Raw genomic sequence first — 19,664 nt, forward strand, 5'->3', positions numbered from 1 at the left:
GTTGACCAATCATTTTGTCTAACCATGACATACTCACAGGTCACTGTCCAAAAGATTGACCACTGCTTCACTATACTTAGCCATCTGTTCCTTCAGAATGCTTGTTTCCTTTGCCTGTAAATGATATTGTACAATGGGTGTTATGGCAAAAGTAACATATATATCATTTAACCATTCCCTCAATTCCTAAATTAATAACCTTTTTCTTGTTTAATTCTTATTATTAAACAAGTAGAAAAAAAATTAATTTGGTATTGAGATAAATTTTTTTTCACACTTAAAAAGGAACAATGACATGTATATTTACACAAAAATCTTAAATCTGAAAGATTTTCTGCCAGATGAGCAAAAACGTGATCTAATGATTTTTTTTGACCAATCAACCTGCAATGGATCTCATTTTTCTAATAATATAAAGCAAATGTCTAGTAATAAGCCAGTCCATATTTACATCTGTTTTAACAAAATCACCTACAAATGCTATATTTCAACATCTCACATTGGGCTTATTGCAGGAAACAATATAATGTATATAGTAATTACTTTGGAACTGTTTATAGTAATTATTTTTGACAATCTCATAACTTACACTGCCAAAGCCTTTGAGGAAGAAGCGCAGACTCTTGTTTTGTTCCATCAGATAATACAATCGCCCAGCAGTGCCATGTAACAGACGGAAAATTTCTACCTCTAATCCACTCTCAAATGAATCTCTATGGACGAAGAAAGAAACAGAAAACTTATATAACATTGTATTTCATTTAAACTTCCTGATATATTTATTTTTACTATATATATATATTTATATCTAAAAATACAATTTTTTTCACATTTAGACATTAAAATATCCATGATCTGATATTTCGTTCTAATTTCTTTAAGATGTCATTATGTTGTGCTTTTGAGATATACGATCAAAATTTAAAAGTCATTGTACAACATATATATATGTATAGACCACTCAGCTGATGGAGAATGCTTCTTTGGCTCAGCTGACAGAGCTGTGGATTATCGCCCCAGAAACCTAGGTTCGATTCCTGTCAGGGAGTGTGTTTTTCTCTCTTCTAGCTATGTGCTTTAACAATGGTACTAAATAAAATTCTGCAAGTTGAGTCACCTATTATGTATTTAGGGTCTCAGACTGAGATTTTGAAAAAATCTCAAAAGCACATAGGGAGTAATGTCAAAGAAGCAAGTTGGATGTGGATTTGCTGCATCAGCAGGATTCAAATACAAATTTGTTAAGATAGGTCATCTGTATGTTTGTATCTCATACCTTTCCAATAGTAAAAGTATGATGACACAGTAACAGGAATCAAACAGCTCTGCATGCATATGGTGACCAGCTAGTTTCTGTTGTAGGTAGGACCTTGAAAAAATAAACAATTTATATTAATATCATAAATGTCAATGTACAAATAACATTTATCACTTTACAAACATTTTAAATCCTTGAAAAATTAATCTAGAATCTTATAAAACATATTGAAATGATATGAAATTCCATGCGACTTTCCAGAGTAGTATCAGAATCCATCATTGATTTGATCTGCAATAAGCCCATGTCTGGTAATAAGCCCACCAAATTAAGATTGCTGTTTAGTACAATAACAAATTAATGAAATTCTGTTGGCTAATGATAATCTCATCCCCCTGATTTGGAGTAAGCAGCAAAGCATGGACTCCTCAGAGTTTCTGCAGAATATATATTATAGTAACAAATAAATGCATAATGCCAGAATGAGGTTGAAGAAAGGTTTTGTAATCCTCAACATCTCTGATGTGGAAAGGTGTGAATTATGATTTTAAGTACAAAAAAAAAAAAAATTCCAAATAATCAGCTACTCCAAATAAAGCTACAATATTTTGTATCAAAATAACACAAATAAAAAAAGAATGTATAAACTGACTTCAGAGGAGCAGTGATCTGCCAGGCATAGGGTCCATAGGTTGTCTCGTCACCAAGCTTGAAACCATCAATCCTGATCTTCTGTGGTTTCATGTGGCTGAAGCGGTCGTGAACGTGTCGTCTCACAGTTCGTACATCCTTTTCTTGACTGCGTGTAAAAGGGCGGTTTGTTTGGCTTTGAGCTGTAGCACGGCCATTTTTGGAGTTACCACCTTGAGACTTCCTAGATTTGCTGGCAGAAGCATGTGGAACTAAAACAAGTAAAGAATATTTTTTTCCTCAATTTTTATTCTAAAGAGAAAGAAAACTGATCAAGATAGCAATAAAAGGAGAGAGATTATAATAAAATAAGAGCAAAATTCTACAGAAATTAAAAGACTGAATTGGCCTGTCTTGTTTTCTTGTTTTTTAATATTTTTGCATTAACAAGAAGATTGGATATGTTTAAAATGTGCACTTAACAGTGTAAAGATCTGACTGTTTAATCGACAAGAAACAAACACTTTTGTCACTGAAGATTTTGGAATCAACATATAATAGATATCCTATTTTAAAGCAGATAAGGCCCCTTATTCTTGTGGAAATATATATTGCCCAAAAAAGGAAGGGGTACCCCTATTTCACCCCTGACCCCAAGGTACATTAGTGTCTGTATAGAAAAGAACATTTGGCATATTAGCTGTTTTTTCCCTCAGTTTTAAAAGACATATCAAAACATATTATACAACGTTCCATTCACACACATAAGTGATCAAACATGGCCTCCACTAAAATATCTTTTTTGAAGTATAGAGAAAATTGATTCAAAGACATTTTTTATAGACTCTCATATGCCAGGATCAGAACATACCTTTTACAAAAAATCTACTGGTTAATTAGATTTTGTTACCTATTGTTGGTATGTGTGAAAGTTTATGGTACCTGGGGCACGAGTCTCCGCCTTCTGGAAGGTATCAACCTGGGGCGAGAAGATAGAAAGGTAGGCCTCTGCATGGCTTCTGTTCAGGAAGACACCCTCGTGTAGTGAGGACATTGGATACTCGCAGAAACTTGACAAACTGAAAAACAGAGATAGATAACAGATATAAAGCTTCTAAAATATCTAGAAGTTACATGGGTAAATAAATTGTATATAACCAGTAATTCATATATATGTACTATATATATTTCTGAAAGAAAAGAAAGACATACCCAGTATCTATAAATATATTCACAAAATTTGCATTTGTGACCTTATCATTATCTTTTAAAAACTTTTTGGAGAATAAAAGCATCTTTTAAAAGACAACTAAATTATAATTAGTGAAAAAGGTCCTCCTCTGATACACATATTTTGTGTTAGTATGTAAACAGTGATGACTAATTTAAACAGTCAAAACACAAAATCAACTAATTACATGAACTGTTGAAATAACTAAGACTTGAGTACATGTGTACTAAACCTATGTGCTTCAATGTTTTCAACAGACTACAGATTACACGGTCTCAACTTGACACATCTATATTAATTTGGTGAAATATGGGCCTTAATTGACAGCATCTACTTTTAGAGCAGTGAATGAAATCTAAGCAAAGTAATTAATTAATTGGTTTATATAGTCAGCAAAATTTTAATGTTTGATTTAATCTCATTAAAATTTTAATTTAATTTCACATGAACAAGTGAATATAACTCTTGTGATACATGTACCAGTATAGGTATTTTTCAAAATTTCACACTTTTAATGGGGGGAACAAACACATGCACAACATTTATTAATAGGGTCATAACATAATATTGATGTTGTATAATAGAATATTTTTAATGGGTACATTATATATGTACAACTGTAAAACTATGGGAGATAAATGTTTAACTTTAATGGGTTATACATGTATATGTAACACTTTAATGGGGTAAAGATACAGAATATAACACTTCATGGAAGATAAACATTCAATTTTCTGAGAGATGCATACAACACTTAAAATGGAATATAAATAAACCATTTTAATGGGGGTACATATGTACAACTGTAAAACTTAATGATAAATATGTCAATGGATTGTACATGTACATCAAACACTTTTAATGGGTTAAAGATAAAATGCTTCATGAAAGAGAAATATTTCCTTTTAATTAGTTATATTTACAACACTATTGATGGGTATAATACAACATTTTTAATGCAGTACACATATGACATAATATGGGAGATAGATATTTACTTTCAATAGTTTTCATGCATTATGTTTAATGGGTATAAATATAACACAGTTAATTGTAATTAGTGAAACTTGTGAACCTACTACTATATATATGTTATTGCTATGTGATTTAAGAATCTAAAATCATACCTGGTCAATTATTACCTATTTAACCAACATTTAAGCTATTTATAGCCACAGAATGATGTATTGATATCAGGAGAATCAACAAATACTGTACACAAATCAAACTGAGACAACATACAGCACAACACTCTGAATTAATTGAAACATTCTGATTTTTAATCTATCAATACTATCTAGCTGATTGTGTACTTGTATAGCTTGTATTTTGAAACAGACAGAAAGCTTATTATAAAAAGCTACAATTGGATATGTTGTCATGTAACTTCACAAGCAATTCAACTACAACGTATGTCACATTAGTAAGATTAATAAGTAGGTGGCCATGTGGTGAAGCAGTAGTGCACCTGCCTTTCAACTACTCGTCTGGGGTTAAACTGGGTGTAAAAAGGTAAGGCAACACCTGCTCCACCATGGGGGTTTTCCCCGGGTTCTCATGTTTCCTCCTTCAATAAGGCCCCTCGCTAGCTTACATTCGAACCAACCAGAGTAAAGCAAACATAAAATTATACCTAATATGTTGTACAATTCAATCTCATTTCAAAAGCTTTTAAACTGTATTTGCATGTAGTAACATGTTTTATTGTAAATTATGTTTAATTAATGTTCTGCCTTTGGTTTGGCAAGTACGGCATATTTCTCACTCACTTTGCTAAAAAATTTTATTATGCTCATTCTTATACACATTTATTCTAAAATCTCCTGTAAAAATAAACAACCTGCCCATTCTATTTGGGTTGTTTCAAGATTTTACAGCTAATTTGATTGTTTGGTAATTAGTATTACCAAGTTTTTTAATTACATTTTGTATATATATTTTTGTACAGTACAGTATTACATTCTACAGAATGTTTGTATCAACTTATGTTAATAAGCTGTTTGCTGATTGGTCAAGACATTCTGACCCTTGTGGCGCCAAGGTGATACCCATAGCAAATTCCATAGCTTATGACTGGTCAACAAGTCAGCTTCATCCTTGCTGTGCTAAATCATCCCCACCACAGAATTCTTTTCAAACAAGCAAAATGCCACTTAGAAATTTTATTTTTCTTGTTTTTATTCCTTGTTTTAGAGAATTTTTGGTAGTTTTGAAATGTAAATTTGAAAAAGAAATCCCTAAAAGTTCTCTTAAAACAGAGAATAAAAACCCCAAAAGAATAAAACTTTCAAATCGGCATCTTTCTATACAACTAAGATTTTTTTATGACTATTCTAGCAAGTACCTGACCAGGCATGATTTTTTCTAATAATGTTAAAAAATAAACATGAACAATTTGGCTACCCAGACTCATTGCTTGTTCTGCTCGCAACGTTGTCGTTCAATCCGTTCCTGTTAGAAATACAAGTGCATTTACACAAGTCAGTAGTTTGTGAGTTACACTTCTCAGTTATTGGAATAAACATGAAACATAAAAATTTGAAAGAAAAAAAATTATAAGTCACTTAATGATGAGTAATTATTTCTGATGCTCCTGAAATTCTGGTAAATAATGCTTTGCCAACTCTTTCCCTGAAATTGTTGTTTATTTTCATTTCATTTTAGTAACATTTCCTTCCCTGTATGTAAATGAAATGAGTACCTGATAGTTAATGCTTTAAAGAGAAAGAAAAAGTAAAAATGAAAAAAAAATGACCATAACACAATAAGAAACAAAAAGATACTTTTTTCATCATTACGACTTTATCATGAATGAAAGCTTAATAATAAGAATAAATTAAAAATACAAAGATGTCACAATGATGGTCAGGCTTTTAACACACTCCTTTGGCTTAATTCTAAAGCAAATATTTTTTTAAAACAAATTTTGTAATAATATTTAGATAGATTAAAAAACATCAAACCAGTTACAGAACCACAATTCAATGCATAAGCATCCAAAAAGTCTGTTTAGAGAAAAAAAAAGGTAATAAAAATCTATTTTTCACCAATAGTATTTACTGTTATTGCCAGACCTAGAACTCATGCTTGTGTTCAAAGTCTTTTTCTAATAAGAAATTATCTCGTATTATCAAATTTTTTTCATTCTATTGAATCTGAAGTACTGTAAAGATACTGTAAAAAATTTTGAGGGTTCATATTTTCATGGATTTATCAAAAAATTTTAAATAAAATTTTCACATTTTTACTGAATGTTTTAACCATAATAAAGATGTTTTATCAAATGATTTATAAAGTGGACAATTCATTTCTCTTTATTTTTTTTAACAAACTTGTTTTATGCAATTTATGACTTAAAATGATAAGTCCCTCATTCCCTCATGAAATAAACATTGATATACATATAACAACATAATCATCATTATAATGAAGTAATTTATTGAAGAGTTATCTCCCCTGTAGTTACCTACCCTTCATTGGCACCTGCTGTCAAGGAGAGTGAAATAAAGTTAAGACCAAACTGGACCTGTCCTCTGGTATATGTTACTACATCAGGATCAACTCGAAAGATACACTGCAGAAAAAAAATCTAAATCATACATTGTGTATTTCTACCAGATGAATGAAGTTGCTTGAGTAGCAATATTATCTGAAGTGGTAAATGAATTTCTAAAACTAGCAATGATTTTTGTGACCTCGGAACACTGATATATGAGTTCATGGTCCATTGAAAACTTTAATTATATATCGTAAGCAAATTGACAGACAAAGCTTAGCTCTTGGGAAAAAGTTCTGTTTTCTTTATGAATCCCAAAATATAATATTGTTTATTGTCTGTTTTGGTCACTTTGATCAGGAAACACTTTATCAATAACAAACAAATTACTTGAATTACTTACATCCATGTAGATATACTTATTGGATAGGACCGTATCACTCATAGCCTGTAGAAATATCTCCTACAATAAACATAAATCAAGGTCACATGACAGAGTACATACACCAATCACTGTCCTTCTTACAGACTTATACCTCTGTGGTACTTCGAGATCAAGACTAATCCTTCACCTCATTCATCTTAATTACCTCAATTTTTTGACAGACTTTTTAACTGATCCAGTTGTACTCAATGAACTTTGACCTCTATGACAATAGATTATAAACATTTAATGAGACATCAAATTAATTCTTCTGCTAATATCTTCTGTTTTTTCTGATAACATGTTTTTCCTGTGATAAACCCTTGGGGCCAACACATAATCTAGTGGAATTGGCTTATCACATATCTATACCATTTATCATTATTTCTTCTAAAATTGCAACAGAAGTGAACAAATTTAATGAGCTATGAATATGTATTGATAAATATGGTACTCTGAGAGAAAGCTGACCTTTTCCTGTTGGATGCGGTCAGGATCCCAGAAATCCATTATGGTGACTTGGGGGGAGTTGTTATTCGCTAATGGAAGGTTCACTCCAAGGATCAAATGACGAGGATTTGAGTACATTCCATCAATCTCGGACATCACAGAGTTAACAAATATAGACACACCCTGTTGTACAAACATATCAAATGCTGTTAACTCACAGTGCAGCTCTTGGATGATGTGGGGGCTGAGTATGACTAAAAATGGTACATTAAACAGAGTTGTCTCCCTTCCCTTACTAATGATAATTGTATGGTTCTTAAACTGAAAAATACTCCTGTGGAGAAAAAGTCTGGCTCAACTCATCTCTTTGAACCTTTTATCAAGCAGCTTGGTTTAGAATAAGGACTTATTCTAATGATGTAAGTTTGGGGCACTCAGCTCAATCATATACACATATACTTGACCTGAGTTTTGGCAAATTTCAATTTTATAATTAGTAAGAGTTAGATTATAATTATAAATTTCAAGCCCCAAAAAATTAGTTAGAGGTTTTTTGTATTTGGATGTATTGTCAAAACACAAATGCTTATCAAATTAGGTGATAGTATATTTCATAACAGATAATCTTCCATGTTAAGCTTGTTAAGGTCAAATTAGGTAATACATATTGATTGTATAAATGACATCAACCCAAGTTGGGACATTATCTGTGTTAGATTTGCAAACAGCTGAGTTGCCCCTAATGCCAAACTTTGTTTGTAAAAAATTATGTTTTCTTTTATATGAGTTTACAATAAATACGTTTGTATGTGTTGTACATAAGTCTTGCGTTTTCATTTGGGCTGTTTAAATACAAGAATATCCATTTTTATTCATATAAGGAATTGTTCACGTTCAAATGAATATAGCTTGAAAAATAAATTTTGGAATTAGATATTTTGACTTATAATGCAAATATTCTCTTACTAGAAGAGCATTTTTGTATATAGATATATAACAGGGCTATACACAGGCATGACAACACACTATTTAATGCAGACAAAATACTCTATGAATATATAAAGAAAGTCTGGTGAAATGCTTAGTTTTAAGAGTTTCTGACCACTGACATGCTAAAAACTTAATGTGTAACTATATACTAGTGTACCCACCATTTTGACATCTTCACCTGTGATTAAAAACTCTTTACGCATCTGAAGATTGTAGACTTGTTGGTAGAATGTGCCTTCAAACACACACGGTCCAACCAAAGCTACGGTCACCTGGTTCTGTAACCATGGCAATCACATATTTAGCCTAAAGCATTCAAATGTACTGGGTAAGTGCATTTCATAACTGTTCTTAAATGGCCAGAATTAACAAAATATTCCTAGTAATGCATCCACATCATCTGGCTTTCTATCTTTGACTGCAGATCAAGTGAAAACTTGTATAAAGCGAAACAAGAAAACTATTACAGGTGATATCATGAAAAGTGAAGGAAAACTTTCACAATCAATTTCATAGCTTATTGATATCATTTTGAAAAAACTGAATTTACATAATATTTTAAGATCAAAATGATTTTGCACTTATATTATGACCTTTGACCTGATACTTGTTTTATGACTTATTGACCTATTGACCCTTTACCGTGTAGCCGGGTTCGGAAAAGAGGTCCTCAGCCTCAGGTGTCATATTGTCCACCAGCCATTTGAAGCGAGAGAGACGCTGAGGGCTGACAACACGCAGAATACTCGGCAGACCCCAAATGGTGTCATAACCTCGCACAAAAAACAGATTCTGCATTATTGACTCTTGAAGATTGTTCTCTGGGGGAAAGAAAAAAATTATATACCTGTGATTTGAACACTACTTGATTATTCATTTTGATAAAGCAACATGGCAGTCATTGGAACTACTTTTTCTATGGTGATTTGGAATTCCTCCACAAAAGTACATCAGGTAATATGTGTGTCTGTTAAAGTCAACAAGAGATAGTTATACTTTTTATATATTTTTTGAATAATAGATTTTTTTTATATTTGTTATAAAATAAATCCAGTTTTGATTTATAGATCAGAGGACTTCTTTGTCAAAGAACCACCAGTGTTTGGAAATCACCTGTGTTAAGAGATCACCTTTGTCAAGGAACTACCTATATCAAGGGACCCCGCAGTGTTGAGGAATCACCTGTGCCAAGAGACCACTTTCAGAACACCATATTGCAATTCTTTTCATGTTATTCAAATATTTAGAGAATAAAATTTCACCTTCTCAAGGAGAGCACTTCCCAACTGGGTATCTCAGAATAGAACCTGACTAAATCTTAACTGAGAAGGACAAAGAATGTCAGTTAAGTCCGGGGTCAAATATTTATTTCACAAAAGAACAGACATGATAAACGTACTCCCACATAAGGTTATAAACTATGATTAACAACAGTAAGTATGGATACATACGTAACAGTTGGTGAATTTTTCCTTCAGGAATCTGATCCAGATGAAACCTAATGAAAAAAAAAATCACTGGTAAAATAAACAATTGTCTTGATTGTTTTGAAAACCTGTCATTTTTTTAACTTTTTTTTACACAACCTTAAAACTTTCTTTATAAAATCTACTAAAATATAATTGTTATATTCTAACATTGTACCTGTACATGAAATGCTAGATATCTCATTTGATCCATGTATTGTGAAACCAGAAGATGTTTGATTTATAAAATCTTTGTCTATAAATATCACAATATAAACTATTCAGTATTGTACATGTTGAGTGAAAAAAAAACATATTTTAAATTTAAAGTTCTGTTGGTTACTATGGTAATTCACTGCATTCACTCAGCACAATCTTAATTACTATTTTGCTTGGCTTTTTATGAAAACTGATAGTGTCACCAAAATCTACAGGTCACTAACTTGTCTTTATATCAATTAAAATTTCACTATTTTGCACTAAAATAAGAAGGCAATCTTGTTGTAAATATTTCCTCTAAAACATATTCATACACTGTATCAATTCATATAATCAACATTGAAATGTTAAAAACATTGCAGAACTCAAATGGGACATACACATAGGTTATAAAATGTCTACTGCATTTCCAATCAAACTATATTAGACAGATAAGCACCTAGTCACAGACAAAAGCACAATACATAATTCATTTTTGTGGTTAAAATAGTAATATTATTAGCAGTAACTTCCTCACTTAAAATAAAAAGCTGTTTAATGTTAGGTAATTCATTTATCAGTTATTTCAATTCACACAGAGACGTGACATGGAGATCATACCAGAAAACTGAAAAATAAAAAATGGTGTTGAAACCCTCGCAAAGGGGGACAACTCTTGTTAGGTGCTGAAAGAAATTGTATAAACATTTTAAGAATAATATATACAATCATACATACAGAAGAGGATAGAATGTTATGATATAAAAGCTTGTAAAACAGAGCAGATATCATATCTTTATAATGCATGATCCATGAACTAGGCATTTTTTCACTTCAATAAGCATACTGAGTGTTGTTGAAACATCAATATAGGTACATGTCTCCTTACAGTACAATAACCGGACCAAACAACCCTGAATTCAAACTTGTCCAAGATATTTAGATGCTTAAAAAGTGTATGAATCCCTCAGGGAATGAATCTGTTAGAGTGCTGACAATGATTTTCTAAAAAAGTAGTTTAGTAACCTTGACCAAATAACCCTGAAAAATAAACTTGTCCAAGATATTTTGATACTTTGTACATGTGCTAACTTTAATAAGATTTCCTCACAGATGGATGGAAGGACAGAAACTGAAGTCTCACCATGTATTCACTACCAAATGAGAAATTAAGGCTCTAGCAAACTTTAACAAAATATTTGTGATGAGTTTCAAAATTTATCACATAATGAGGAGAAAATTACAATTCTAAAAAGGTTAAAAAATGCTTTTCACATTACAGATGATATTCTGACTCTATAAATATTAATTATTTCATTGTAATATAATAAATTGTAAATATCATATCATATATCATTCCATTACGTATAACATGCCTGAGTCTATATGCAAAAATACAACAAGGGTATCTTTACTCAAAATTATGTGATACATTGAAAAAATTATTTTAATCACAATTCATTCACAAGGGGAATAACTCCTGTTTTGTTTCATTTTTCATTTAATCTGTGAATGCCTTCTTGACTGCACTCATTGGAGAACTTGACTGAAATTGTGTGTACAAAGAGAAAATGGAGGAAGAGAGCAATTGGATATATTTGTGGCTTTTCTTAATCCTGAGATTTTATTTGGCCACTCCCCCACCCCTCCCACTCACACATTGTTGGAAAATACAGACACTGCAGTTTACCAAATTGACTATAACAACTGAAAAATCCTTGATATATGGAGAATTACATTCATCTTGGAAAGCACCATTTGCTATATTCTGTAAACTTCTGCTGGTGAATAGGACAAAAAATGTAGATAAAATATCTATATAGAAGTTCCCATATCAAATCTGTATATGATGAAATTTAAAGCATGAAGGAAGTAGAAAAATGACAAACAAAAAAAAAAGATATACATATATAGATATATGTATATAACTAAACGATAATGATACAAAATAGTTATAGACATGGAACCATGTTACACTGCTACCCTTTAAAGAAACTTTGGCATTAGGAAAGATTTAATTAACATAGAAATATTTGACGAGTTCGATAAAATACCGGTGTACAAAGTATGTAAATATGGGGAAAAAAACAAGATACCAAGGGCCTTAATAACTAACAGGCCATGAGTTAATAGTTTTAATTTGGCAAAAGACTATATAAAGAACCTTCCTACACCTTCTGTAGGATTGAGTTTTCTGAAAGCTGAAATTTAACAACTCCCTCTTACGAAACATTCAAATTCCAGTCCTCAAAAGCAGACAAAAAAAATGTATTTGCATAGCTTTGGCTGTAATCGTGTCATCCAATCAGCAGGAGAAATGTTTACGAAGAAACGGACGACGACAGATGCTGAACCATAGAGAAATTAATACAGGACAGAAGTAGTGCTACGGGAATCATTATAAAGCTCACCAGTCCTAAAGACCACGAGAGGTAACTGGTACAGGAAGTAGTCAATGAAAATACAGTTATATACTGAACAAAGGTTTTCGTGTTTTGTGCTGATTAATGGTGTCTTTCTAAGTACCTGGTACAACTGATTATTTCTTTTTCCTGATAAGAATAATTAAAGCACAAAAATTTTAAGCTTTCTCTGAATATATTATCATTTACATATATTACTGTATACACATGTAGTATTGAACATATTTCTTAAAATCTAGCACTACAAATATGTTATGCTGCATACATAATAGTGTTCCTCACAGTTCCAGTTTCATGCAAAGAGAGTGACTGAATTAACAGCAATTTTAAATTCAATCAAGACTTTTCTATGTTTGCAGATAGGTTATGAGGATTCAAATTTCCTGTTTTGTTTATAAATTTCATAAAGAACGAATAATATCAATGACCTGATCCATTCTTTGACCCAACACCACTACTCAGCACTTGGTGGTTTAGGTGTGCAGTAAGGGAGGATAGTAAGAATGTGGTTTGTGTACATATTATACTCACGACTCTGCATTCTGTCTGAAACGCTGAACAAAGCCAGGATAGGGGTTGTAAGGGAGTTCAGGTCTGTCTAGTAACAGGGTCAGTAGTCTTTGAAACGATTCAACAAGTTCTGTCTCTTCCAGGTAGTCACGGAAACGCTGCATTGTCAAAGTATCATAACCCAAGGGTGGATTGTACAAATCACGCAAAACAGTTGAACCCTGGAGAAATGCAACAAAATTTGTTTGTACCAGTCTTGTTATCACAAGAGTTATCTGCCCTTCCCCCTACCCCACAAACCCCACCCTCACCCTCATCTTCATTTCAGTAGTTAATTACCTCTATAAGTAAAGATGGCTCCTGTCAGGATGACAATTTCTCCCCAATCTTATGTCACTTGTCAGAAAGATAAAATCCCAATGAGATGACATTATTTTGTTTATGTGTAAACAATCATGGCAGTAATGCAGGGAATCAAGAATTTTTTTTGATATTGACACAAAGGCTTATTAAACAGACCCATCATATTTCATACCTATCAAATAAAGTTAGTTTGCAAGATCATTTGATTGTATTTGAAAGAATAAGAGAATTATGTTTTGTCATGCAATAATTCATGCTTAAAATTTAACTGCTACTTCGTGTTTTTAATTTCTTTAAATGAAACTTAAAAGATTTACATATATAATGATCAAAAATCACATTTTGAGCAATTTGGAAATAATGTCACCTAACTTAATGTTTGAATGGCTGTGGATACATCACATCAGAATAATAAATGAAGTCCTAACTGATGCTGCCTTGTCTTCTTGTTATTAAATTTCACTATACTCCATTATGTCAATAACAAGAGATATCACCCCTGACTTACCGTGGTGTAGACGGAGACTGTGTCCCGGACAGATCCAGCTCGGTCTGGTGGAGGTCTTTGACGAAGTCCATCGATAGCAGCTAGTTTGTACTTTGCTTTCTGTGAGTATGAACAATCACAAGTTTTATGAGCTATGACCCCTAATGTTTGGCATGTGAGTTGGTTATTAATCCAGTATATCTATTCTATGATAAAGCAGCTATATTTTTTTCTTTTATAGAAATATGGCAATTGAATGGTTTAATGATAATGAATTTGTCAAGTAGTTTACAATACATTTGTCAAGTAATTTACAATTGACAAAGATGTTGATTTCATATCCTTGATACAAACAACAAACAGTATTTAAAAGGAAGTTATAATTGTTCTATTCTGCACCTGTAGTATTTAATTATCATAAAAAATGAAATATTCTAGACGTCTTTCTCACGGGAAAAAAAATCTTACCTTCTTCTAAATAAATTCATAAAAATCCATCATAGAGAAATGATGAAACCAGAGTTAAAAATAAAAATTACATAAAAGAGACTGTTTGTCTGAGAAAGCCACAGGAACTTGGATCTAATTTGTATATATAATTATAAAAAAGGGTAAGGAGTCAATCACAACAAACTCAAGCGTCGCCGTTTTATCATTATAAAATGTTTATATTTGGAAATTTTTGCCAAGTCAACAGTGATATATATTTTATATGTTTGTGGTCTTCTTGCAGGAAAATGAAACATATTTGTTTTTTCTTTATTCTATTGAACAACAAATTTGTTGCAGTTTATGTAAATGGGCTTTTTACCAGGTACAGATTTATTGCTGAATAGAAACCATAACATATGTCTAAAATTAGGGATGGGCTTATTACAGGACAATGAAACAGCATTTGCTGGCATTTCTGCAGAACTAGGCCAATAGTTAAATAAGCTTAGAAAGAGATAAAGAAGCCATTCTTTTGCAAGGTAAATCCAGTGATAGACAGCAACAAATTCAACGACACATCAATATGTATTAATTTCATACTTATGCCACAAAAAGCCATGCGAAGAATATGTATAAGCTCTTACACATATGAGATAGACATGGCCTTTTAATTCCAGGATAATCAATCAATACTTATTGGTTATACTGTTGTAAAGGTCATATGGCTTGGCTTATTACCAGACACGGGCTTATTGCTGATACTTATATGGTATACATGTATATCATTAAAAAGGTGCCGATTTCTTCATCATATTTTCATGTTTCTCCATGGCAAGGTCAGGAATAAAATTGTTGATATATACCAATACTTGTTCCATGCTTGAGTGATGTTTTTTTATATTACTAAAAATCAATAAAGGTATGAAAACATCTTTAGAATAATTCACAAATCAATAAAATATTTAGGGAAGCTCTGGAATTGTTGGGATTTCAAAGCCCAAAGCAATTCTCAGAGAAATCGGTCAAAAACATATTGAGATCACAAGACAATCATGATACAGATTATTCCTTTCAAACTCATCACAGTAAAAGGAGCTTAACAAAGAAAACACAACTGAATTCTTGAAAAGATGTTAAAGCCCAGTATTAAAGAGATGGTCAAAAACTGAGAACCATCAGAGGGCAATATTCAAAAGCTGAAAAAAAATAATAAAAAGACAATTTAATAACTTGTTCAAAAATTATCAAATCAAAATTCTGCTTATGAAAGTCCAGCTACAATGTACATGATAATACAGTGTCACTAAGATTGATCGAAAGTTGAAAATGGAGATCACTTGAGAATGTAAATGAAGTGTTTAATGATGAAAGCATTTCATGTGATGAGTGGATAAGAAATAGGTGACTGAAGAAAAAAAGAACAGATGTTTGAATATGTGAAAAAGATAAAAAAAAAGGTACTGAAAGCCAAAAGTTTTGCTCTGTAATGGGTCTGCTAGCAATTATGACACACCTGTATACAATTCACATGAACATATATAAAGAATAATTAAAGTTTTTATTTTTTGATAAAAATCAGCTACTTTTTAAAAATTATTTTTGTAGGATTCAAAATTCATGAAACTGAATAGAAACAAGATATTATAAGTATCTACCATGATTGAAGTACATTTTTGGGAGCCCAGTTTGGTCAAATTGTCTCTATGGGATATCATTTCTTTTTTTCTGTCATTTTTAAAGTTAATACCTTCAACAATAAATAATCAATGAATCATGTTACATCTTAATGCAACTCAATTAGCACCAAGATTTTTACAGCCTTCTGAGATGATGTCAATTCTAATATTATTTAGCAACATGTTTCCTGAACTGAACAACATATTTCCTTAATTTAGCAACATGTTTCCTTAATGTAGCAATATATTTCCTGAACTGAACAACATATTTCTTCAATTTAGCAACATGTTTCCGAGTTACCCTGGTAAGGTAAATATATTCATTGTTTTCCCATTTATATGTACGTATGTTTACTAGATATTACACTAACAAAACATGACACAGCTCACAGTTCAATGTGAGGTCAGGAAATAGAGCTTTTGTTTACATAGATGTGATTTAAAAATAGCTCTTAAGTGACATAAGATGATTTCTTTTGGTTTCCTGGTCACTTACAAGAAATTCCAGTAAGAAATTATTTATAGATCAAAACAGGGGGAAAAAGAAGCAATGACAACCATTTTTGCATTTTGCATGTCCATTGTGACAATATCTTTATTTTGCTTTGAAAGTTTCTTTATTCCAATTAATTTTAACATAAATACATGTTTGTAAACATGTACATAATGTGTTATACATGTGGAGGGCAGTTCTCATGAGCCCTGACCATCATCTATAAGATGCCATTCTATATTCAACAAAAACATCTAGAAAGTCTGATGTCAGCCATCATTTCACCATCATAAAAACAACCATAGAAGCGTCAGATTGACATATAACTATGACTTCACAATCCAGAGCAAAAGATTATTTTACATTAATTTCAATTCCACTTCACTTTTTTTTCTGTAATCACACTATCTTTGACTTAAGTACCATATGAACAATTATTGTTGGCTAAGTTTAGTTGTTGTTTGAAGTTTAATACATATGTACTATCTTGATTAAGAACATGGAAACATTTTTTCAGGTAAGAAAATATTTTGCTCAAGTCTTTGCTTAAAACTCAATAATACATGTACATGTAGGAAAAAGAGCAAAGGAATCAATATATTAAGTTGCAAAGAAGCATCTTTTTGTCACAGAAATAAATTTCAAAATTTTATACTAAGATAATTGAAATTTGTATAATCTTTTTATATATGTATTGCTGTGGAATTTTTCCCCCACCCCCCCCCCAAAAAAAAAAAAAAAAAAACAAAAAACAAAACTTTTAAGAGGCTTTTATTTAAAAATGAACCTGATTTTGAAATTCTTTAAAATCAAAATTAATTTTGGAATCCAGGGATGATTTTTTTAGTTTAAAATATGAAATGGATGGCAGCAGAAAGTTCTTTCACTTCATCTAAATAAAGATTCTGAACCTACATTTTAACATTTATCATTTGATGGTTTGATAGGAGTTTGAAATTTATTTCATGTGACTTATCAAACAAGTACAGCCCAAAAAAACACCCTTTTAGAATAAGAATATAACCAAATATTGGTAATAAGTCAGATTTTTGTAACAAATACCTGTAGTTTCCTGTCAGCACGTGTTGTCTGAAAAATTTCAATTATGATAAACCTGAACTTATTTACATTTCAGATTTGATAAAAAAAATGTACATGTGTAGTTACATGTAAAAACTTACCCTCTAAATAAATACTACTCTATGTTAACATTGATTGCAGACTCTCTCTCCAACTAGATCACTTTTCTATTTTCTTTCTATCATGTCGCCCTTCCTCTCTCTCTCTCTCTCTCTCTCTCTCTCTCTCTCTCTCTCTCTCTCTCTCTCTCTCTCTCTCTCTCCCCTCCCTCCCTCTCTCTCTCTCTCTCTCTCTCTCTCTCTCTCTCTCTCTCTCTCTCTCTCTCTCTCTCTCTCTCTCTCTCTTTCACTAAATATTTTTCTACATTGTATCTATATCTAGCTGTCTATCTAAGTATCTACATTCACATTTGTGTACATCTACAGTTTCTATCTTAACTTTAGTACATGTACATTAATTTTGCATCTATTGAAAAAAATGAAATTCGTTTATCTATTTTGTTATACATTACCTTCCATTTTGATGCCCCTGTCCGAGAAGACTGTCGAGACATTTCTGGTTCGGACTGTACAGCCCAATAACGGCTAAAAGCTACAAATATCCACTAAATTTGCTCAATTGCTAATATGGTGAAACGGAATAAAGAATCAGTACAAATCAAGGAACAGTGACTTTAACAACATTCTGGACAAAAAAAAATCGTCGTACTCTGCTTTTCAGTGTTTTATCTTGCATACACAGCCAAGGAAGACATATTTTAGTAGCCTAACGATCTTGATCGTATCGCACACTTCAAGCATGTGCTCGTATCAAATGTAAACAATAATGGCGGGGTGGCAACTCAATGTGTGTAGTATTATCGGCTTTCAAACCTAAATCGATGCGGTTCCTCAAAAACAATTCAAGAAATAAGATTAATTTAAAAGTAAATCAATTTAGTATGACACTTGTCAATTTTCTGCTAAGCTTTATTTCTAAGTAATATATTCAATTTTTTTCTTAATTTTCGATACGGACAAATGACGTAGACAGTACGAGTTGAGCGAGTGCCTATCAGGCTGGGCGTCTATTTGGTGCCAGGTCTAGCAAGCGTCTCTGCGTCTATGACTCCTCTTCAAAGCGCTTGAGTGAACTTTCACTTTCACAAGTTTGGGTTTGGTGGAAGTATGAAGTCTCTCTGAGGTGAGTTAAACGTGTTGAAACATTATGTAAACCTGTTTATATCGGTTAGCTTATATCAAAGACCTAATGTACTTACAAACCACTGGGATTCAGTACAACGACTCCGCATTGTCTCTCAAGTCCAAACATTAAGATTTTTGATATTTGAACATACACAACTCAGCGTTACTTATCTAGATAAGTCTCGTGATTCGTTATTTTTGACAACGGAGGGATGGTGTATATTAAATGTATATTTCGACCCTGAAGTTATAACTTTTGGTGTTAAATCTCGACATTGACAAAGAAACATTTGTAAGCCTACGTTAATGAATTAAGGTAAAAATACATTGGAGAACTTAATTAGTCAGCTCACAACCCAGTATAATTTTAGGGACCCCATTGGAAACAAGCTTTTATAGGTTTGATGGGTCATCCCAGGCAAAGTGACAACTATGAGCATAAGCACTATAACACTATTATCTTGTATCTTATAATATAAATGTATATATATAATCACTTTGCAACTATACATATACAATGCAGGTACGCTTATATGTTGTACTGTACTGTTTTTTTCCCTGATTACATATTATCATTATTATTATTGTCTGCTCAAGTATCATCTAGACATCTGTTCTGGACAGTTACTTATTTCGGAATGGCCATTTTGTAGAGCCGTATCACATAAACTATTGACTGTTGTGACGTTGCACCCAGAAAATTTTGGTTGTTGTAACATGTCTGTTGTCACACTTCCAAAAAGAATACAGATTTGTGATTTAAACCATTCACCTTAAAATATTATGAGTTGCATAGTTCGTTTGCAAATTCCTGTGTTTTTCTTTAACACACATTTTTACATGTCAAACATTCTCTTAGATATGATGAAATCA

General features: G+C 31.9%; 1 protein-coding gene across 1 annotated transcript in view; it reads right to left on the minus strand.

The window, feature by feature from the left end:
• LOC132550932 (uncharacterized) overlaps positions 1-18,160 on the minus strand; it is a 30,277-nt gene extending 12,117 nt beyond the window's left edge. Inside the window, exons 1-14 of the mRNA XM_060215034.1 lie at positions 18,119-18,160; positions 13,948-14,046; positions 13,098-13,297; positions 9,931-9,977; positions 9,122-9,300; positions 8,641-8,757; positions 7,511-7,672; positions 7,019-7,078; positions 6,590-6,693; positions 2,831-2,967; positions 1,911-2,160; positions 1,277-1,369; positions 590-713; positions 38-114 (exon numbers count right to left, since the gene is read on the minus strand). Of these exons, the coding sequence (XP_060071017.1) occupies positions 38-114; positions 590-713; positions 1,277-1,369; positions 1,911-2,160; positions 2,831-2,967; positions 6,590-6,693; positions 7,019-7,078; positions 7,511-7,672; positions 8,641-8,757; positions 9,122-9,300; positions 9,931-9,977; positions 13,098-13,297; positions 13,948-14,046; positions 18,119-18,160 (1,691 nt within the window). The remainder of the gene's footprint in view (positions 1-37; positions 115-589; positions 714-1,276; positions 1,370-1,910; positions 2,161-2,830; positions 2,968-6,589; positions 6,694-7,018; positions 7,079-7,510; positions 7,673-8,640; positions 8,758-9,121; positions 9,301-9,930; positions 9,978-13,097; positions 13,298-13,947; positions 14,047-18,118) is intronic.
• Positions 18,161-19,664: the final 1,504 nt, after the last annotated feature.

Source organism: Ylistrum balloti, unplaced genomic scaffold (genome assembly GCF_031769215.1).
Source record: "Ylistrum balloti isolate Yb309-2 unplaced genomic scaffold, AGI_CSIRO_Ybal_v1 Utg370158, whole genome shotgun sequence".
NCBI lineage: Eukaryota > Metazoa > Mollusca > Bivalvia > Pectinida > Pectinidae > Ylistrum > Ylistrum balloti.